Here is a 24143-nt window from a genome sequence, read left to right on the forward strand (position 1 = left end):
GAAAATTATGTCCTATACATCTAAGAGTGTACCGATGATACATCCTTAAGTACTGAGAGGCACAAACGACTAATATCCTTTAAAAAAATGGTGTCCGGCTTAGCCCCGGTCTCCCCTACTTTTAAAAACCGCTCGTTATAAATATTATTATAATAGAAAGATGAAATGCAAGTATACATCTTTTAAATATATGTGCTGGAGAGATTTGATGATATTCGACCACTCTCAGAAAGATAGATGGTTCGAAGAGCATATTTTCAAAACATGTGTTAAATTCTTAAAAAAATGTATACATCAGCAAAATTTCAAAAGGTTTAAAATTTTACATAATCCACATTTTTTAAACAAAAAGATTTATTCTTATAAAAAAAACGGAAAAGTTCCATCGTAAAAAAAAGATAGGTATGCGATAAAATAATAAGAACGAAATAATTAATTTTATTTGATTTTAATCTTCGGTATGTTTATTAAAAATTTTTAAAATATTTTTTTGCCTTATTTCCTTTGATTTCTTTATCTTTTTATGATTTTTTAGCTACTACTATTTTTTCGAATTAAGGTACACTAAAAAAGAATATTATAAAAGAATGTTTAAATCTATTCTTTTCTATGTTTTTATTATTCATTTGGAAATATTTTCTCAGATTTTTACATTTACTTTCACAATATTTTTTGCCTTTTTTCAATTATTTTACTGCCATTTTGATAAACAATCCCTTCGTCTTTATCATAGATAAATTATTATTTTCCACCTTTATATCGCAAAGATAAACACTATCAGTTCCATGAATTTTCGTTTCCCTGAAGTTGAATAATTTTTTCGAGGACGGTTATCAATCTCCTGCATATATCCTCACTGATAACAGCCTGATCTTCTAACACCTTCGTCAATCCTTTGTACAGCTTTTCCGCTTGTTCATCCAGCTGTGTTAACATCGGCGAAATGATTTCATGCGAGTTCTTCTTCAGCTTCGGCATCTTCTCTTCTCTTTCGGATTCCTTGTGTTCGTTTATCATTATTAGCATTTTCTATTTTGCATATATATATATATATATATATATATATATATATATATAGTGTCCTATATTATTTATACAAAAAGTCTTATCTTGAGTTTTTAATATAATTTGTTTGGAACTATTACTTGTGCAAAGAAACATATCAAATCAAAATTATTTTGTTTAAAAAATAATACTTCTCACAACGATATATTCTTGAGTGGTAGACGTAAAATAATCTTACGTTGTACATTATAGATTGGATCTGCTTGTGCAAAAGATATAAATTAAGATAAAAGAATGGACTTTGAAATAAATAATTATCTTTTATTTTTTAGTTGAAGTTTTCTTCATCGTACTTACGTTGTACTCGTGACATCTATGCTCATCGCCATGATTTTGAACAGCTTTAGCCAAGTATCTAAGATAATCTTGCATGTTGATAAAACCCTTGAAGACATAATATGATTTCGAGGTCAAATAAGCTTGCATAACATTACTGATGCTGAGTATCTTTGCTAATGCTTTCGCTATTTCGGCCACCAGCTGCTCTGGACATACATGTCCGACGTGTTCAAAGGTCTCTAAGGCGTCTTGGCGTACCCAGGGATTTTCGTCTTCTAGTAAGCGACTGAACAATTCAGTCAAAATAGACGCAATGCTTTGAATTCCGCAACGACCGAGGTATTTGATATTCTGTTGTAGAAAATGGCAGATCTTGATCTTGCCTCGAGGCGGTAGATGGACACATGAAGTTGCGACGGATATCAGAATCTGAAATATGAAACAAACATATATCTGATATTATGTTCTAATACTCTTATAAAAAAAATTCCTGTAAAATTCGTAATTTATTGCATATCCCCGTAGGGTTCGCAATCTACTACCAATACTATCCTTCTCCTCTCACTTTAACCCTTTGGACCAACGGCTTAACGTCTCTTTCCGAAAGACGGAGCCCAGTTTTCTCCGCACAAGAGCCTATCTTGCACGGAGGGACGCAGCTATCGGAAAAACATTCCATGCTTACATAGCTCTAGTGGACTCGAGCCTGGTTCCTCAGATTACGAGTCTGGCGCTTTACCACTAGACCACACTGCCGCCCTAATACTCTTATAATTTCTGTTGTTATTAAAAAATTACTTCTGTTAGCAAATAATCCCCGATAGGAAAATTGCACAAATATTGTACAATAATTGCATCATTCAATTAAGAGGAATTTCACAATTATTGTGCTAAGATGATTCCTCATAATGCAGTGTTAATTCTTGCCGGCATAAAATTTCTGAATAATATTTGCACAAAAATTAAGAAATTCAATTTTAAGTTTAAATGTTGCACAATTATTTCGACATTTAGAAGCAAAATCACTCTAGTACACTTCAGTATATAAACACTGATATATAATAGTTACATATATATATCACCGTTTATTATATTTTACGTACGAGAAAGGATATACCATCTATCGGCGACCCAGCAAACACAGAATATGCTACGTAAAACAGGAATAACACATAATAAAACTCAAATATATCTCTCAATTATTTTGCAATTATTTCGCAATTTCTTTCCAAATTAATTTTGCAAATATTCTGCTAAGATAGTTCCTCATATCGCTGTTATCTTACTGAAATACTATTTAGAAATAAGTTGTGCAAATATTTATCAATATTTGCACAAAGAACTAAATTAGTGTTGCTGCAAAATTGAGACATAATTGCAGCATTCCCAATAAGTTCACCCAGATTTCGTTATATGAATATTTTCCTATTGGGGATTAGATAGATAAAATAGAGTTTTGTTATACCGCATAAAAGCTTTCATCATGAAGATTTTTGAGATAAGTAGCGTCGAGTAAGGTAACAACCAAGTCGGTCAATAGATCCAGTTGTTTGCCTTCGGATTCGATAATCGTTCCTGCAACGAAACTCCATAGTTTAGTTAGGACGTTAATAACATCCTTATTATCACTGTAATCCACTGCTATTATCGCGGACACAACCTGCATCTGAAAATATAAACAGAAAACTTTAAATTTTTAAAGAATATAGAAATTTAAAACATGAGATTTCTAAGCAATACAAAATTTTTAAATTTTGAGATAATGGGAGCTTTCCAGCAGACGACACAAGTGTCGTTTTGTCTGTGTTACTCATTGCCAAAAAAGAAAGATAGAACGACGTTTGTGTCGACTTGTGTCGTTTGCTGGAAAACTCTATAATTACAAAAAAAATTTGTAGTTAAAACAAGTGAACAAGCTTATTGATATATCCAATATATTTAGTACATCTTACAAGGCACTTCCAATTGCATGTAGAAGGGTGTTCCTGCAGATCTGAGAAAGCCTTCGGCAAGTCTTCGATTTTACGCTTTAATCGTTCCGATGAAAGAGATTTGGTGTTCGCCATTAACAAATGCAAACTAGTGACATAATAATCCACATCCAGGTGGTCGATAAGATTGTCAAACAGAGTGGATTTCACATCTTCGTTTAACAGATCGTACAATCTGACAATCATGTTGTCAATCATGATCGCTTCTATGCTATCGCGTCGTTCTACCAAGGCAGTGGAAACTTTAATCAGATGTTTAACGTGATCGATGCATAGTTGCGAAGAGCCGAGTCTTACATAAAAAAAATGATATATAAGGAATCAGCATTCGATTAGTTTACAATTACTCAATATTAATCAATATGTTATTGATCTAATAATCAATTAAATATATATATTACTAATAAGTTAATAAGATATACATATATATATATATATATATATATATATATATATATATATATATACCCAGATAGCACAGTGACGTCAAATGACGTATTAATTCTGTCATAATGCCGTTTTAATGACGTTAGAGACTGCATTAATTTTATGACGGAATTAATACGTCATTTGACGTCATTATGCTATCTGGGTATATATCACTCTAATCAATAATGTATACACAAATAAGATATAATATTGATTAAGAGCAAATTAATAACTTATAATTAAGTGCACTGACTAAGATTCTGTTAAGCAATTATTAGTATCAATATTAATATAATAGCGATTGCGTTTGCTTGCTTACCTGCCAATAAAGCACCAAACATCCGAGCTTAATAGTGAGCACCAAAGGTGACCGGACAGTAAATGCTTTAGTAGAAGCAGTTCGAGTACGTGAAAATCTTCCGGAAGAATTTGACTGACCAAATTGCAAACAGATACCAAAGTTGCTTCGTAAATTCCAACAAACCGCGGCCCTTCGCCGATCGTGCGAACACTTGACAGTCGCAGGTCTCCGACGCAGATTTCTTCTTCGACTACAATCGAGAATGAGTGAACGAATGAGTGAGAAAGAGAAATTAACGTTTACTTCATTAACTGCAAGTTTGGAATAGTAAGAAAAAATGCAAGTGCGGTTATTGTAATTAACGTAATGTGCAATTAGTTGTAATTTCTCTCACTCAAAAATTTCAAGATTCTTAAAATTAACTTTCAAAATTATTTATAGAATTCTTAAAAATCTTAATATTCTTAAAATTTTGCTAAAGTTTTTAGAAATTTTTGAAATTCTTATAATTATTTATCTTTTCGTCACTTACGATGTTCTATGTACGTAAAAGCAATATCCAAAATCGAATCTGAGCCTAAAGACCACTTGCAATGGTGTTCGAATGGCATGCCATTCAATTTCTTCATGATAGCGATCGTCAGTAAATGGTAATTTAATCTACGTACATATTGATCACGTGGAACATTTTGCCTTCCATACTCAAAATATACCTAGAAATACAAGGAATTATAATTATATTATTTTAGAAAATTAATTTTTGTTCCTTTTATTACATGGAAAAATATAAAAATAATATATTATAAAATACTATACAGACATATATATTTCTCTTCAAAATATTTTTATCAATTACATAGATAGTTCAACAAATATATATAGTTGACAAAATAATTCTTCGATTATTATTTAAACATAGTACGTTTATAAATTCGTCATTTTATATAAATTATTTTATATTATTTCATGCAAAAACTACAACTACTTTCTATTTTAAGGAATTAGAAACGGAGTTACTTATAATAGTGGCAAAATGTGATTGCATTATGATTTATATATTGTTTCATAAAATGCCTAGAACTTTGTGTCATCACGTACCTGCTTGAAATTGTCATGTCTGAAGATGATATTTAAAAAAGATGTAGCGCCGGCCAAGATTGTTCTTTCGCTACTTTTTATTAAACAAGAATATCTGTAAAAGAAGTAATAATTATTATATAACTTTCTGAATATAATATTATATTTGCTTATATCTATAATGCTATATATAATAATAACTAATAACTACGTATAATGATTTTATGCAATACGCGAATAAGAAAAAGTTCTTGCAATCGTCGAAACTGATTTTTATTTTAAAAAACTAATGGTTAATGACAGAATTGTTACCCGTGCATTTGCGCCAGAAGTTCTACCAAGTCTAGCATCATCTCGTGTGTGAAAGATGCGCCGTAAGACGATGTTAATTTCTCGAGGATTCTCAGCAAACGCATAGCAACCATTACATTTCGTTCCGCGTTCTTATCGTTCTGATCCTGTATCATTGTACATTTATCAATTACTACCAATATATAGAGATAAAAATATAAATAATATACACATTTAATTAATAATTTATTTTTAATAATTTAATTAATAAATAACAGTACATGTACACATATTTCAGTTTAATTCAAAATAAATCACGTGTAACATAATATACCATAGCGGCGGACAAAAGGTAAGATACGTCCTTCGTCATTCGAATGAAATGCGTCGCGATATTGTATGGTTTGATTTCGCTCTGGTAAACGATGACTAGCTTGGCAAATATCTCGGACAACTCAACGAACGTCTTGGTATCCATTCCGTTCGCAATAGAAGCGATGTTACCATACGCATCAACCACTAAGAAATTAATACATCAATTACTCAAAAGAAAAAATTTTATTGAATGTTCTGTACAGGTAACAATAAAATTTGTTTACAAATATGGTAATAGAAGGGAAAAGAAAATCGTGCATCACTTTTAAGGTTAACACAAAATTGACCAATAAAAAACTTGCAACTTGTACTTTGCACTTTTAGCAAGAGATATTCTGTAATTCTGAAATAGCACGTTTCTAAGTAATTTTTCGCAATTTTTGAGATACTTGTTTCGCAAGTCTTTGTAGATACATATATTTTTTTCTTCTATTGTTAACAGGATTATTGGAGAAAAATCCTTACGAGTGCATGCGCCCGAGATAGCACTGGAAATAGTTCTCAGGTTAAAGAGTCGTTAGGGCGTAATGGGATCGCTCTCACCTTTCGTCAACAGCTCCGTTTCCGATTGCACGTCCGTGTCGAAGACGATTATGCCGTTCAAAGTGGCAAAGAATAGCTTGAAGACCGCGCACGCTTTCGCAAACAGATTCCTCAATTCCTGCATCGCACCGCTCAGTAACGCTCCATATTTTGCGCTACACGATTAACAATGTTCCTTTATTTTTCTGCATTATTTGATAAACCAAGGCTTGTTCCATATAACATTGTAAAAATCGCTAACAACTTTATTTATTCACTTATTTATGAGAAAAAATAATTTTAGTATAATAACACCAGCATATCGTGAGAATATCGATATATTCGTGATATTAATAAAAATATATAATACTGTAAAAATTTAATAATAATAATAATCAAATAAAAATAAAAAATCATAATAAGAGATTATGATAATAAATTAAATGGACTAAACCATAGGTAAAAATTGCAATTATAATAAGAGAAGCAGGCTTCCAGAAAAGAAGATAGCAGAAACTTATTTTACTAAAAACTAAATTTTCTATATATGTACATATACATACACGCATACACACAACATTTATTAAATTGATTTATACTACACTATTATTCTTAACAAAATTATAATTCTCTAAGAAATATTTATTACAAATTAAATATTTTAGAAATATACATAATTATAACGATACACGGAGAGAATTTTTCGCTAAATTTTACCGTTAAATTCACTACAAACTTGGGACAACTTGGCAAACAAGAAATTGAAATATACAAAAGACATTTTGCAAACAATGTAATAAAAATTACCTAGATATAGTAAAATTAATCAAACATATTTTATATTTTATTGTAATAAATTTCAATATTTTTTATTATGGTAGATATTAATCAGAATAGCTCGCATAAAATTCTTCGTAGTACATGTTGTCCCACAACTACTATAATTTTGTAAGAAAAAATTCTTTATGTAACCATAAATAATAAAAACTAATAGTAAAAGTAATTACTATTTGCAGTGCAATTACTAATTACTGCACAATTGCAGTACTGTAAGGGCCCCCGCACAATCAAAAATATAAGGAACAAAGAACAGATATTACACAGAGAAAAAGAAGTTATAGATATTATTTTAATATCATATCAACAGCATTAGTCTAATTGGAAATAATCTTGTTAATTCAATAACAGTATTAGTAAAACAATACTTATTTTATTTAAAAAAATACTTATTTCTTAAAACAAAAGCATGACGTATTGAATTAAGATTATTTTCAATTAGACTAATGCTGTTTTTCTCTGCGATTAAGAATAAGAAATCAGGAATAAAGCTGGTGTAGCATTGATACATGGTTTCTGATAGGTTAAAAATATATTGTATCTGTGTTATTCCCTGTTTCTGTTGCCTGTGTTTTTCATTGTGCATCCAGCTTTATTCCTGATTCCTTAGTCCTAATCGCTAATACGGGACCGGGGCTAGTTTTGGTACATAAAGCAAGTTGATACACAGTAATTGTAAAAGTGACAAAAGATAATATTACATAAAAAATATAGTATTTCCGCAAAAACATTGTAATGATATTTCAATTAGTTATTTCAGGAACAACCGGCCCTAAATGTTATATTTATAAATCTGGTCATTATATCGTAATTCTGTTTCTTTAAAATCTTTACTTTAAACGTATTAACTTCCAGTTATATTAATGTCTTAAAACATTTTTTTAAGCAATAATCAAAATATCTAAATATGGCAGGTCGGGGCTGGTTGTGACGAGGTAGGTTGTTACAGCTTTCTATATACTTATATATAATTTCGATCAACTCCGTCGATGTAACACATAACCTCGGTGCAATATATATTTTAATCTTATGTAAGATTTCACCATTAACGTCTCTTATTACGCATCAAAACCGGTCAATACAGAACATCAGCTACATTATATTTATATATTGTAATTTTGCACTCAACAATGTAAATGTAATATAACACATGTTGTTACATGTTATTTCTTTTTATTAAATATATTATAATTTGAAAACTGGATCTTTCACAACTTAATCCAGTACTGTAACAACTTATACCGCATATGGGGCTAGTTGTTACAAATGTAATTGCCTTATAATTTTTATTAGTGTAACAAAATTAATTATAGATACTATTCAGTTAAAAAAATTATTTTTGTGTTATACGCATGTGGCTATTGAAAAATTCTTTTGCGGCTTGTATTCCATTTATTAGTTACATGCAAAAAAATCACTGAAAAAAGTGTACCAACTAGTTCCGGTCTCCCCTATCTCCTTGTTCTTTATATTTTTGATATTCTACGGGGACCTTAACGCGTCACTATATAATCTACATAAGTTAGTTGACGCGCTTTAAACACTTAAATACTTTTAAAGCGCGTCACTAACCTTCGTGTTTAAAGTTTAAAGTGCGTCACTAATCTACATAGGTTAGTTGACGCGCTTTAAACACTTGAATACTTTTAAAGCGCGTCCTTCCAAAGGTCACTCAGGAGGGTGACCTTGACAACATATGTCAAGGTCAAGGTCATCGGAGGGTGGTCCCTATTACTGCATAATTACCGTTCTTTATGCCTTCCATTACTCAAAATAGCTGCTATATTTTCCAAATTTTTTTTGTTAATAACTTTTTAACGAACAGCGAGCGACGGCTAAAACCTTCTGAAGGTTACTCGGGGTCATGACCTTGACAACATATATCAAGGTCATTGAAATTGGTGAGGTCGCCCTTAATCTTAAGTTTTACCTATTATCACATGTGTTTATACTTAACTAGATCGTTAACTTTGGGCTTTGGCTATGGAAAAATTGTGACGGCCGGCCCCCAGAAAAAATGGCGGCGATACGTGTGTTAGTGCGTATGTGATACCCGGCGGGCATGTCTTGGCATGCGTGTGTTGCGTGAGCGGCCATTTCTTGAGAGGGTATCCTGGCCGAACCCCGAAATCCTGCCGACATACTTTTTTCACGGAATTAACGATCTAGTTAAGTATAGACATCTGTGTATATTATTCACTTGACAAACGTTCAATTCACAATAGGGAAATTCACAATATAAACATATATTTGACTATATTTTTGTATGAAAAGTTTCGAGTAAGCGTGTTGTTTGTTGTTTGATGAAACGTACCTGTCTTTGCAATGCTCGAAAATTATTCTCGTTGTTTCTGGTAGAATGTCGCATAATGATGCTACGTAGGCAGCTTGAACTTTCTCGAGCGCGGAAATACGTTCTACGCATTTCTTCCAAAAGGCAAGAAGCCCATCGCAAACTTGTAGCTTGTACTTGATGCCATCCAGATCATCAAGTCTCACGTTATTGCCCGTTATTATTTCATCTATAACTTTCACGATCTTTAGGCCATTGCAAAAAAAAAAAAATATTTAAACATTGAAACTAAGGCGATAAATACCTATCGTATCTGGGTCGAACTACGAATACATTTACAATTTACTTCATATGCCCGTAGGCGTGATATAAATGCATGAAAAATAATTAACCTTTGGATGCATGACTTCCCTAATGAGGTCTGCTAAAACTCAAACAGCAGAAGAATATAATTACTATAATAACTTTAAATTAAATACTGTCAAAAGAGAGTTAAATTAATTGAAAGAAGAAAAAAACGTGATTAAAAATATTGGAGAACATCATAAAAAAAGTAAATATGTTATGAGGTCTTAAAACCACTTCTTATGCATCCAGCAATTAATATATATATATCCTGTAATTTCTTTTTTTGGGGGTAAAGCAGCGATTTCTCGCGAAATAAAGTGTTCTCTGTTTTAACAAAGACTTCAATTAATCAACAATTTACTGCTTTAAATGTTGTGTTTTGGTAAAACATCGACTTTCTCGCGAAATAAAGTATTCTCTGCTTTAAAAAAAAAACGTAATATTAGTCGTTTATGCCTCTCAATGCTCAAAATAGCTGCTATATTTTCGAAACTTTTTTTGTTAATAACTTTTTAACGAATAACGATCGCCGGCTAAAAACTTCTGAAGGTCACTCAGGAGGGTGACCTTGACAACATATGTCAAGGTCAAGGTCATCGGAGGGTGGTCTGTATTACTAAAATAATTACCGAATTTTTTAATAAAATTACCTGTGACAGAAAGTGTTGAGCTTTCGGCAAAACTTTTTTGAAAATTCGCTCGTCGAGCGATTCAATTGGACATACAGAGAAACATTGTTCCAGCGTCTGTAGTAAACATTCCGTATCAAGAATGAGATTTTTATCTTCCAGTAGAGCGTAACGATTGACAAACGTGTTAAGGATTGATCAGCTTGATAAACATTATTCGAAAGAAAATTGTGTAAAAATGTAAAAAATAATATACCAATTATATATCTTAAATATATAATTTTGGAAGGCAAATATGATGCTGAAAGAACTCTCTTTTATTTTCAATGCTATTATTTAATTTTGCAAAATAGAAAGATGTACATTTTTATTTCTTAGATTTTAATGTCATTAAGATAAATCAATCGTATAAAATCTTTAAGCATTATATTTGCTTTCTAAAATTATAGGCCAGTCAATGTATACATACATTTTGTCAAATAAAAAAAATTTGTTAAGGTGGTAATAAATTTTTGATGATTTATAAAGTTGGCGCTCCTAGTCAAGAATCCGATGAAATCTATAATATTAAAAAGGAGATTGGGACAAGCCGGCGATTTTGTTTCTTAGGGGAGTAAAAACGGTTTTTGCAGAATATTTCGTTTCCGCTTGAATTTTCATTAAACATGGTTATCAATCTTGTAGAAAAAAAAATTCTCTACAACTTTTGTCTAGAACTTTTTTTGTACTGCGAGTAGCTTCTGAGTTACAGCCGCGTAAATAGTGCAATTTTCTAAGAATGAAAAAAATGCTCGATCATCTGCCAGCATGTGCAGTGGACAAACTTGCGACAATGTTCCAAATCTATGAGATGATATCAAAGAAAAAGAAGATGAAGTAAATGACGAAAAAATCCAGACAGACATTGGCTTCAATATTTTGCGAATTAGTATTGCATGAAACAGAGGAAAACATTAAAGTAAACGAGGATAATGACGACGAAGAATTTAATGACGAACAATCCGGACCATCGAAATGAATATGATTGCAGTGACATCCTTTGATTATAACATAACAACACTTAAAAAAAAAACGCGTCATCAACTCTATCGTAAGGTGGTGAGGAAATGAGTTAATTTAAAAAAAAACATGTTATTTACTATTTATTATATAATAAAGTAAATAATCGAAAACCATCGTAATTGTTATATATTCAATTTATAAAACCTTAAATATGACATTTCCCCATAGAAATGCATATTCCTAACAATTTTCCTAAAATTCGTTACGCACTTTTTACGCGGCTGTAACTCAGAAGCTATTCACTGCACGAAAAAAAAAGTCCTAGACAAAAGTTGTAGAGAATTTTTTTCTCTACAAGATTACCATTTTTAACGAAAAATCAAGCGAAAACGAGATATTCCGCAAAAACTGTTTTAAGTCCTCTAAAAAACAAAATGGCGGCTTATCCCGACCCCCTATTTAATAGATCTCATCGGATTCTTGACTAAAGGCGCCATCTTTATGAATCATCAAAAATTCATAACTACCCCAACAAATATTTTTACTTATGTTTAAATTGACTGGCCTATCATGCAAATAAAATCATTAACATTCTTTCGTATGTTTAAATCTAAGGTAATTTTTTAGGCTCAATCTTTAGTTCTTAATTATTCTATATATCAAAGGATATTTGCAATTTCGACACTTCGCTGTCGTCGAAATCAGTTGGTTCAAAGGAGGAGTCAAAGAGACCAGACAACATACTCTCGTCCATATCTAGAATATAACAATATATGTGTAAGTAAGTTATCTTCTCTTCAAAAGTATCTAAGAAACTATTAATAACTTTTCACATCAATAACTCTCTTCCAGTCCCACAAATTAGCATGTATTATTTTTAATTATTTAACAAAGAAAAGTCAAATACGACAATCAAATATAAGTTAATTTTTTATCTGATTCAATAGATTGGTCTATGGGGAGAAAGTTGATTTCGGAAACAATTAAAAAATTATTCCTAGCTAAGGGAAAATAATTACATGCTGATACTTAAATTACAAAGATACACTGTGTATGTACAATAGATTTACGATACAATTTATTGAAAGTAATCAAAAGAGGATGTACAGCAAATAAAATATACCGATAACTTAAACTATTCGCCAATAGTGTATTTTCGCAATAATTTCAAATAGAGATCGATTAACCGTGAAAGAGAGGGGGGAGGAGTGTAATCAGACCTAATCTTCCTTCTCCCTCCTTCACTATTAATCCCGAATAATAGGTAGAAACGGGGCAAATCGAAAATTTCTTGGCAATGCTCGAGGTTGCCAAAGTTTGCTGATAAGGACGTCAATTAAGGCAGCTCCAAGCTCTAATCGTCGATTCACCAAAAGTTTCTGGCTGTAATTTGCGCCATCGCCGGCATGTAACCGGCGAAATTGTAACCCACTTCTCGGGAGGATTTAACCAATTGAATCGATACGCAAGGTCGATTTTTCGAAATGTGCAGGAAATGTTTCAATTGTCACGAGTCACGACTGTTTCTATATATTTGACATATTTATCCATTATCCATTTTCAAGTAACATCGAAAAAAAATAAGAGATAGAAATAAAATTGTTATGTATCAGTACTAGATGTCAAATGCAGAAGAGAAAAGAATCAAATTAATGAGAGAAGCTTGATGTGGAATCAAATAAAATGGATAAAAAAAGAAATAAGAATGCAGCGACGGAATGTAAAACGTGTAGCCGAGGGCTAGCGTATATTTGTAAAAACTGAGGATCAACAGAAAAAAGACCACTGGGACGAAGAAATGAGTTCAAAGTTGGTTTCCTTCGTCAACGAGGCAAGGCCATGCAAATATGAAGAATCCTAGTTGAAGAAAAAGGAGAAAGAAGAGAGGGGAAGACAAACAAGGCAGTCGCGGGAGTAAACAAGCGAGAAAAGAAGTCGATCCGCGCCAGGAATTGGAATGATCGAGCTGTCGGACTTGCCATGGCAACTGCGGACAACAAGCTGTCAGATGATGGGCAGAGTTTTGATCAATAATACCGGCAGTGACTGTGGTTGCCTGCCGGCGATTCTTGAGTTCGATATACGGAGTCGCGCGAACAGTGATTTTGACTCCAAACAACAGCACGTGGCTGCCGGGTTGTAGTAAGGACAGTGGCGAAGGGGTTAAGAGAGGGTGGTTCCGACACGTGACGAAGGGGCGAGCGACGTGTACCAGGCTGAGTCACAGAGGATGGATTTGAGCGATGCGATTTTCGATCGAGAGATGCTAATTTCTCGTCCCTGAATTACGAACTCGAGACTCGAGCCGCCAGTCGGCTCAAAACTCTCAAGAGTAGCACTGACTATACTGATTACGATACCGTTACGATACGTTTCGGTGCTTCAATATGCCTATTTATTGAAAGAGTCTGACCTACTAAATTCGCACATTTTATTATGTTTGAAATGTAGCAAAAAAGAAAACAGCATGATGAAATAAAAATTAAGGCTTATTATTAACAAAAGAATTTTTGTCTCTATCAAAAACAAAATTGCAGAAAAATCTCTTGAATATTTTTTAATAAAAAACATTATTTATAATATTAATATTGTAACAACTCAAAATATGTCCTATAATAATAATATTAAATGATAATAAACAGTTTTCTAGCTGTTCTGTGTGTGTGTGAGATAATTTTTTTTTAAATATAGTTTGGAAATATAGAAAAAGTTGCAGAAAAGAAGCTCTTTTTGTTTTTAATTAACGAGATAGTAAAATGATAATTAAATCAATTTACCAAATATTTTTCTCTATTTTCTATTTCAATAACATGCAAAAATACGTAATAAAATAACTATTTTGCGGTTAGGGAAAGAACAAATATTATAATCAATAAAAAAATTTTCATCGAAAAAAGTTATCTTTTTCTTCATTTTAAAATATTTGAAAGTCATTCATGTCTTTTTCATCACGGAATGATTTTCATTAATACGTATATAATAAGAGATTTGATCAGAAAAGATTAATTTAAAATTATAAAAATTTGCTTGTTTATATCTCTTCAAGAAAAGTAAATTTCGTATTTTTCCGTATAATCAAAAAAACAAAAACAAAAATATTTCAGATGTACATACTTCAAATTGAGGGAAATATTCTATACACATACAGATATCGCGATGTTACGTCACCGTGGCCTCGAGAGCAACGTATACGAAGTGAACAAGGAGTTCGACCACCCTGGCAGCGCTGACAGTGATTGTAATGACGGAGGTTAATGGTACCAGTACAATTATAGTGTTCGTGTGTTGGCTCCCGTTCAAAGCAGAGGCAGGGAAGAAGAGAGAAAGAAGGGGGGAGGGAGAGAGAGAGAGAGAGAGAGAGAGAGAGAGAGAGAGAGAGAGAGAGAGAGAGAGAGAGAGAGAGAGAGAGAGAGAGAGAGAGAGAGAGAGAGAGAGAGAGAGAGAGAGAGAGAGAGAGAGCGAGCGCGCGAAAAGGGGAGAGTTAGTACACCTACAAGTGTGTTTGTGAACCGGGCTTGGACTTGGTACACACCGAAGGTTGGTGGAGGGCAATGGATGAGGGTAGTCAGTCAGTCGGCGCCCAGTCGTGGCGTCGACAACGTTTCTTGGTGGACTCCTCATTCGAGAGCTAAAGAAACCTAAATATTATATTTATAGAGAAAGATCCTTTTCCTTAATTCAACCTGTGTTATCGTCAAGGGATTGCTTCCCCTGCCAATGAACGAATTAATAAATAAGCTCCACTAAAAAGGTTTTGGAAATTGTCAAGAGGACACACTGACAATGCGAAAAAGATTGTCCGGGGATGTCTAATGGTAGAAGAGCAACGCGACCTGTCAGGCAGCTGTCGTTGCAGCAGCCTGCGCCGCGTCGACAACATATTAGACGTCAGAGATCGGCGGAGGACGATTGCAGCAAGTCCCTGCAAATCTACGCGAATCCGATCGCGCATGGAAGATTAGCCACAAATGCGACAGAGAAGCCCAAGGTAGTTGAGAAAACTTGCTTTCCTTTAACCATTAGGTTTTAATTAGGACTCGCCTTTCTGTAGACAGCACATAGAACTCGTTTTTTTTTTCCATTTAATAAATCGAAGAGTCGTTTTATTACGTTGTATTTATTTTAGATTTTTAATATCTCTCAAAATGCATAGTCTTAACGTAATAAATACATTTAACAAATACGTTTTGTTATTTTATATTATCGTGCAATTGACAGGTGCGAGTCGCCTGGGGTGATGATCGTCGCGGCTGCGATGGTCTGGCCCAGGTGGAGGTGGTGGCTCGGCAGATCCCAGGTCGATCCAGACCACCCACAGGTCGATCTGGCAGGGCTTATGCCACTACGGAGAAGGCATCGATCCTTTACTCGCGGCAAGAGCTCGCCGAGAGGCTGCGACTCGCATGGAAGCACCGCGAGCAGAACAAAGCGAACATCGACATTTTCCTGGCACATGGCGTGGCAGTGGAAGAACGCTGCGACTCTCAGCTATCAATGTCCGCCCCGCCGACCCCTCTCTCCAGGAAAGAGCCTAATTCTATTCAGGATGAGAAAAAAGTTCAGCGAAACTCAGCAGCGTCAAACAATATGAGAGATCGAGGGAAGGAAACGCGTGAAGATGATGCTAATGAAGATGGAAGATCATGCGGGAAGAAGCTGGAGACTGCGTCTCGATTGACGGAGAACGATCTGTTGACGAAAGGGGTTGAGAAAGTAGCGAAAAGCGTGGAAAAGGAGGAAAGAGATAACGAGGTATTTAGATGGATAATTATATACTCTGTTCATAACAATGAAATTTTTCAATATCAAATAATCGGATGGAGGACATTACCGATCTTTTTAGAACCAAGCTACCAACTTGCACGATAATCCAGAGATAATCGAGGAGGAGGAGAAGAGAAAGAAGACGCATATAAATATCGACTGCACGAATCTTCATCTTCCAATGACCGATCTATCGCAACCGTCGGCCGCTTTTTCATGCTCGAAAGCGGCAAATGCGGAATCGGCGAAGATCAATGCCGATTTTTCGTTGACAAAGCAGAAGCGCGCGAGTTTTCACAGCGGTACCAATCGCGCCTTTCTCGTGCCGATGGTGGACAAGTCTCCGAAAGTACCGGAAGCGAAGAATAAGCTCGCGCCAACGAAATCGGTCGAGATCAGATGCGCTTCGGCCGATAAAACCGCGATGAGATCGCCAATCGACAAGAGTGCTGTTCTCACGAGAAGCTCGTCTACAGCAAGCCTAGAAAAAGCGAGAAGGACGAATTCGGCGCCGCCGCAGAGACGAAATCTCGCATCCGCGGCGCGCATACAGGTGAACATTGTGATCGACGCGCCTGGTCTCGCCGAGGCGACGGATAAATCGATCGTTTGTGAAAAAATGCAGGACGGAAAAGATGCCGTGGAAAATCACGAGGGAGGTGCGACGAAGGTAAGTAGTTGCTCGAGAGCTTTTCCTATAGAATCCGGGGATTCACTATCGCTTTGCGCGTCGTGAATCAAAGATCTCCCGATAATAAAATAATTCACAAGTAAATAATCGATATAAAAATGAAGGGAAAAAACAGTCTGATAAGAACATAGATAAGAATCTGCGCCAACTGTTCTGTAGATATCGCGAGGAGAGCGATCGATAAGATCGGCGCCTCTGAAGAGGAGATCGAGAAGTTCGAAAAGACGTTTCCTCGCCTCGTCGGGTCTAAGCAAAGACGAGGATCGCGGGGGACGAGGGAAAGCTTTTGTGGATCCCAAAACGAGTGACGTGGTCACCATGGTGTCGCTGGTCAGCTCCGCCGACAGCGATAGCGACGTGGAGAATTCGCCGGGCGACGATAAGCTTATCAATGAACTGCGCAGCAAGCTACCCACCATGCCTATCATAAAGACGTCTATCAACCCCAACCCTGGCACGGTGAGAAAGCCCATCAAATCAGGTAAGATGTTCCTATTTCATATATATATATATATATATATATATATATATATATATATATGAAATATTTTAATATGTCCCATTTGAAACAGTACGGTCGAATAACTCATATACAGGAGGAAGTTAATGAAAAAATGTTTCAGATAAAAGTTGTAGGGCTCGAAAAAGACTAATAGATGGTCATATTAAATTCTTGGCCCAAGGCCCGTATTGAGTCCAGTAGAGTTCTCTGTACCACCCGGTATATACAAATTATACAAGTTCGATAAATAAATAACGATGGACTTAGAGGCTCCTTAGAAATTTCTCGTTTCTTGAAATTCTCGCCGTTATTAATTGAGGATAAAATAATTTTTGCTTGTTGCGTTATAAATTATTTATCTACGATCGCGATTGATAACATCCGATAACATATACGCGTGCGGTAACAAGTAAGGCGAAGAGGCGTAGAACTATAATTGAACCGACTAATTAAGAGAGACACGAGACACGCGAACCGCACATAGCCAGAATACTTCTGTTTATATAACGCTTGCGTTCACTTGTGATCAATGAAATTCTTTATTTTATTATTCGTAATGATTAAAATCGCTTAATTACTTTTTTATTAATTTGTTCTGTTTTACATCAATATTCTTTTAACTTCAATCCGAATAGTTAGGAATCCAATTATTTAGGAAAAATTGATTAAATTTTTTTTAAATATACCATAAAATTTATTATTATATGATAAAAAAAAAGAAGAAACAAAGGATATATAAAATACATTACAATTTGTTTATTATATCAGAAAATAACAAAATAAAAAAATATAACACAATTAACTAAAGAAGGTGGCATTTTTCGATTCAGGCTAGATGACTATAATAATAATATTTCTGTGTGAATTTTGTATACTTTTTCCAATTCAGTAAGCTGTGCGCCAATTTTTTGTCGGTCTTAAAACATAGCTTCTTGTTGGAATAGTAAATCCACATACTTAAAACGATAATCGATATAACTTTTGATACTAATAAGCATCTTATTTAATTCACTATAAAGAATTTATTGCGAAAAATATTACTCCAGCCAGAGTTCGAATCTATACCGCCCTAAAAAAATATATATACAGTATATATACATAAAATGTATACATATATAGGATATGTCCCATTTTAAATGCCCCAGGCAACTATCTCAAAAATATGGAAGATAGGGAAAAATGTTTCAGACAAAAGTTGCATGGTTTGAAAGGAGTCGCATGATAAAAATATGGACTTGACCTTGAGTGATCTTTTCAAGGCCAGATCAATGTAATTGATGTTTTTTTTAAATGAAACTCCCATTTTTTTATTGCATATTCTTATAGCCCTTGTCGTGACGTTTTTAAAACAGTATAATAAAGCTATCTTTCGTCTAGAATTTTCTGAGATATTTCAAAAATTTCATCATGATATTTTTAATATAAAATATGAAATATCTCGTAAAGTATTCACTTTTCGATGACTTTACCTTATACTTTTATACATAGAATGATGAAAGAAATCGAATAATAATATTAATTTTTACATTTGCAATTTTGTGAAATAAATGCGTCTACAAAATACAATAAAATTTTTTAAAATAATGTTTTTCTGTTTTTTTTTACAACAATCGACTTCTTTCATTATTCTATGTATAAAAGTATTAAGGTAAAGTCATTGAAAAATAAATACTTTACGAGATATTTCATATTTTATATTGGAAAAATCTTGACAAAATTTGAAATATCTCAGAAAATTAACGAAAGGAAGTATAATTATTGTGTTTTGAAAACGTTTTGACAAGGGCTACGAGAATATGCAATAAAAATGAGGAGTTTCATTTAAGTCTGAAACATTTTTCCGTATTTTCCATATTTTTCGAGATATTTGCCTAGGGCATTTAAAATGGGATACCCTGTATATATAATTCTTTAAGTACATACACGAAGAAAAAAAGTGACAACAAACATTTGGTTTACTGCGAGTAGCAAACTTTTTGCTACTGTAACAAAAGGTTTGCTACTATTGCTAAATTAATTAGCTCTCGCAGCAAACCAAATGTTTGTTGACACTATAGTAACGAATGATTTGCTAATATAGCAAAATCCTTTTTCTGCATGTAATTCATATTAAATTTGTAATTATATATTATAATATTGTAATAAAAATCGGTTTAAAGAGAGTTTAAAGATATAAAAAAAGCTTTTGTTCTGTATGTCTTATTAATTTTTTTTTGTAGAACCATTTTTTATGTAGAACTACCGATTGTACTAATAATGGACCACCTAGGACGGGGTCGTGCAGTCTATGCGGAAACATCGTGATTGATCGTGTCGGATTAATAGACCTGTCGTGTACGATCGAGTTTAGGCTTTTTACAAATATCACATAAGTCGAATCGAGCCTATTTACCGAGTAACCCGGTTCCAGCCGTTGGCCAGCAACTGAGCCAAACGATATCGCTCATTATCGATTTGCTTTCGCGGTAGACCGAGTCACCGGGTATCAAACGTTATTTCTCGTCTCGATCTTTGGCCCCAGGGAATCAAACGAGCAAAAAATTTGCAAAGCGATAAGCTAATTCGCCAGACAGTTTCCTTCCAGAGGGACTCGTTTGACGAGGAGCCGACGAAGGAAGAGAAGCGAACCGTCAGCAACTTCGTTCAGCTTCCTCGTTTCGGACTCACCGTTAACGTCGCTCATGAAAACGGTGGTGAGAACTTGGACGAGCAGGACAGCAGAACTGTTGCCGTCACGATGCCGATGCTGGCCATCGATCCCGCGTTAATTCCACAGGATGCCGAGAGGATGGTACCGGAGGCACCGCTGACTGATCGCGAGAAGAGATGCTTGGCGGTACCGATCGGTGATCTGCACGACAAGAAGCGGAAGCTGCTGCGAACGCGCAGCACACCAAGCCGCCCGATGTGAGTGAGGTCTCTTCTTTAGTTATAATGTTATAATACAATAAAACCTTCTATATTATGATATGAATAACGGTATTATCGATATTATAAATACCGAAATAACTCGCTATTTTATATCTCCTTATTTTAGCCCGTCAATCGTCATTTATTATTTAACTATGGTTCGGATGACACAAATATTATTATTTTAGAAATTATCCCCCCCTAAGAATGAAAGCATTACGCAAAATTGCAAAAATAACGAAAGCTACAGACGTGCGGGAGAAATTGCTAAATCAAGTCCATCCATTTGCAAAAATCGAGCTATCGTCGTATCTAATCTATATATAAAGCTTAGGGAGGAGAGAGGAAGGATAAAAAGTTCGATTGGTCGACGATTTATGATACTGACGTCGAAAAAATAAAGTGGGGCGATGTAACGGTGCTGGGGGAGGAAAAAAGAGTAGGAGGAGGAGAAGGAGGAGGAAGCAGTTCGTTGGTAACGGACTGGTACGGCCGTGAATGTTCGCATCCCGCGGATCGTGGTACGTCCTTGGATTGGTGCCTCCGTCAAACTTCGCTCATCATATTCGATGTCATCCGCGACGCGTACATCGTTTACTTAGGGTGCATTCCGTTTCATGCATGATGTGCATAATTCATCATTTATCCATCATTCATCATTTAACATTCGGTGAACAACAAATGACACATTATGCGCATCATGCGTGAAATGGAATGCACTCTTAGTTTAGGAGAAGTTCAGAAACCGATACTAAACTCTGCAATTTCTTGAATATGCATTCTCGCAATCTTATATAAATCGAGAACACTCTTTCACTCTTTCTCTCTCTTCTCCCTCTCTTCCTCCCTTCTCCCTTTCGCGCGTTCCTCGTTATCAAAATATTCTCATAATTCTTAATTATAAGTAAGTTATTTCATTAATAATGCCATATTATATTATTCTCATTTTCTTAAAGGAATCTATTATGCTATTATTATCTATTAATAATCTTTTTATCGTTATATATAAATACATAGATGAGGAGGTATTTTTTTAGGAACTTTAAAGATTTTTTTTTATGTATTTTAATATTACCTATATAAAAGTGCATATGCGATTAGCAGTCAACACGTTAAAGTTGATCTGTCCGGACGCGCTCGATTAAAATTGTATTCGAAGTACAGACTTATCGTAATTTGTCGATCCTGCGATTTTGCAACTCTACCGCGTGATTGTACCAAGAAAAGGGAAAGTAAGAGGAAGAAGAAAATATGATTTCGATGTTCGCAGAGTAGCGGAGCGGACGAATAATGGACCGATGGAAATAAAAGAGCAGAGGACGCCCCTCGCGATACCACGAGTCGATCTCGTCGCGATTCCAACTCCGTCGATTGACTCACCGCTTTCAAAAGTAAAGGAATCACATGGAATCAAATTAAAGCAAACTTTTCACAGTATAACATATTGTAGAATTATGTGCTATATTTTACAGCGTTATGTGCTATATTTACAGAGTGTGGAACGGGCTAAGTAAGAACCAAGCGCTGTTGATGGTGCACAAAGGTTAACTCCTTTATTTATGATAAATCAAATTTTAAAACCGTACGTTATTTTGGTCCGAATTTTGGACCATGTTCAGCGAGAATATAATAATGCGGAGTTCCACACTCTCTTTTATTTTTACCATTTTAAAAGCCTTTACACGGACATTACTATTACTGCATGCTATTACTACTATTAATATTATTATAATGCTGCGTGGTTTCGTAATTTTTAATTTGATATACTTTTGGCGTAAATACAGGTCGAGCAATTTCCTAAAAAGACATTGCCGGCAAAAGAAACGCCACCAGAAGTGATACTGCCATCGGAGCCACATTTTCAAACGACCAAGGAAAAGGATTGCTGGCATCTCTACAGGCGGATGTGTGATAAGGGCGTGTGTGTGTCCTTCGACACTGTTCTAAGGTAACAGATAACTATCGATTAAATTGAGAGCCCGATCGATAAATATAAATTGATTATAAGAACTTGAGGTTAACTTAAAAAAATAATAAGAATAATTAACAAGCATTATAATATATGTGGCATTATTAATAAAACAATTTATCTCAGAGTATTTAAGAACTCCAGAAAGACTGAAAAAGATAATATTTTGATAATAGATTATGATCCAATCCTCAGAGGGAGAAATAAGATAGAATGCGATTTATATTTATATTTAACAATCTGTACGCATGAATGACTGGAGAAATGTATTTCAGAGGCATGCTAACACCGACGGAGTATCGACTACGACAGAAGGAATGCTCGCAGAATTTGCAATGAGATTCGCAAAGATGTCGAATTGTTACGACGTTTAGATACATTTTTAATGAACCGATTATTGTTATTTTCACGAATCGATTGATTATCGAGAAACAGTATAAGCGATGAAACATACTATTATATATATATATATATATATATATATATATATATATACAGGATGTCCCATTTTAAATGACGAGACCTCAAATACCCTCAGATACAATAAGATCGTCCTTTGGCCTCCTCCACAACTTTTATCTGAAACATTTTTCTTTAAAATATATTGTCCAAGAAATATTTAAGGTCGTCATTTAAAATGGGATATCCTGTGACTTATATATGCAATTTATTAATTACAATTAATAAATTACATATATTCCTTTATAATATATATTTCAATTCATATAATTTATTATAATTATTAATTGTTAAAGTTGAATTCGTGTATATAATTTACATACATAGAATGAGATACCAAAGATTAAATAGCCATGAATTATTAATATTATCAAGATTGAGTAAACAATGTCTTGATAATAATTAATAATAACGATAAATTAGGCGCACACGGTAAAGCAATAGGCGCAAATCGAATTACCTGAAATTAGATGGTTCCTACTAATTGTAAGCCTTAAATAAAATCCTACTGCCTCTTTCTCGATCCTTTTATATTCCCGAATTATTTTTGAATTATTTTTAAATCACTTGCGATAATATCCAATATCGGGGCATTTCTAAAGCATTTAAATACAGCAATGTATTTCACAGATCGCAGAATCTGCTCTTCTTTTAATTGTACCATGTGTATGCCTTCTGCACTGAGAATAAAAAACGGACAATAGCTGTTAAAGAAAGAAGCCATTGAAGAAAGAAAAGAAGAGATAAAAGATGCAATTTAAGAAAACAGATTCCTTTGTTATTCTTTTCTACAGCTGCGGATATTTTTCTTCATATGTTCATTCATGTATCCATATATTCAAATATATACCATGCATTCATATATCCAAATGCGTCATTAATTTAATGTACAATCATTAAACTTCGAGACCTCAGAAAAGTAACTTATTTGGATACTCGACTCGACTGTATCCAAGTTATGATTTTTTATAATAGTTTAGGTATTTAAATAAATTAGCAGTTGCGTACACAACGCGAATGTTAATAATCGATGCTTTATCAATCAAAAACGAATTTGAATTCTTCTCCTTCTCCTCCTCCTCACGTGTTTTGCCGTTATTTCTTTATGAAGGTTGAGTCGTGACGACAATCGCGGGTCTCTGGGGTCCACGGTCGTGCTGGGGTCTGTCGTCTCTCTCGAATTGAAAACGTGACGTGAGACAGGATTCTGTAACTCTTTAACGACAGTTGTCAGATCGTCACGCAGCTTTTTTACCATATATATAGGGTGTGATCCACTATAGACGCTTCAAACGCTTCAGAACATTATTTTGTCCTTGTTTAACATTTTATGAACAACAAAGATGAAATGTTTCTAAGAGCGTTTGGAGCGCCAAGTGGATCGCACCCATACTGGGGGTCAATCATGT

The 24143-nt window shown here is 34.2% G+C and overlaps 2 protein-coding genes across 8 annotated transcripts in view; one reads left to right on the forward strand and one right to left on the reverse strand.

The window, feature by feature from the left end:
• Positions 1–598: 598 nt before the first annotated feature.
• LOC143901230 (FIGNL1-interacting regulator of recombination and mitosis) overlaps positions 599–24143 on the reverse strand; it is a 43058-nt gene continuing 19513 nt past the window's right edge. The window contains exons 1-14 of one of the 7 annotated variants that reach the window (XM_077413342.1): positions 20064–20186; positions 12110–12195; positions 10459–10605; positions 9482–9705; positions 6352–6506; positions 5768–5952; positions 5455–5600; positions 5164–5257; positions 4598–4778; positions 4084–4315; positions 3297–3627; positions 2810–3010; positions 1363–1773; positions 599–1029 (exon numbers count right to left, since the gene is read on the reverse strand). In XM_077413342.1, the coding sequence (XP_077269468.1) occupies positions 778–1029; positions 1363–1773; positions 2810–3010; positions 3297–3627; positions 4084–4315; positions 4598–4778; positions 5164–5257; positions 5455–5600; positions 5768–5952; positions 6352–6506; positions 9482–9705; positions 10459–10605; positions 12110–12195; positions 20064–20079 (2661 nt within the window). In that variant the 5' untranslated portion in view covers positions 20080–20186 and the 3' untranslated portion in view covers positions 599–777. The other 6 variants (XM_077413344.1, XM_077413345.1, XM_077413343.1 and 3 more) reach the window with 6 other exon arrangements.
• LOC143901231 (uncharacterized) lies at positions 14756–23598 on the forward strand. Its single transcript, XM_077413349.1, has 8 exons — positions 14756–15427; positions 15658–16191; positions 16283–16873; positions 17054–17375; positions 19970–20303; positions 21577–21697; positions 22091–22254; positions 22551–23598. The coding sequence occupies exons 1-8, from the start codon at positions 15245–15247 to the stop codon at positions 22612–22614; spliced, it is 2313 nt and encodes a 770-aa protein (XP_077269475.1). The 5' UTR covers positions 14756–15244; the 3' UTR covers positions 22615–23598.

This window comes from Temnothorax americanus, unplaced genomic scaffold, assembly GCF_048541705.1.
Source record: "Temnothorax americanus isolate GAGA-0224 unplaced genomic scaffold, ASM4854170v1 Scaffold32, whole genome shotgun sequence".
Lineage (NCBI taxonomy): Eukaryota > Metazoa > Arthropoda > Insecta > Hymenoptera > Formicidae > Temnothorax > Temnothorax americanus.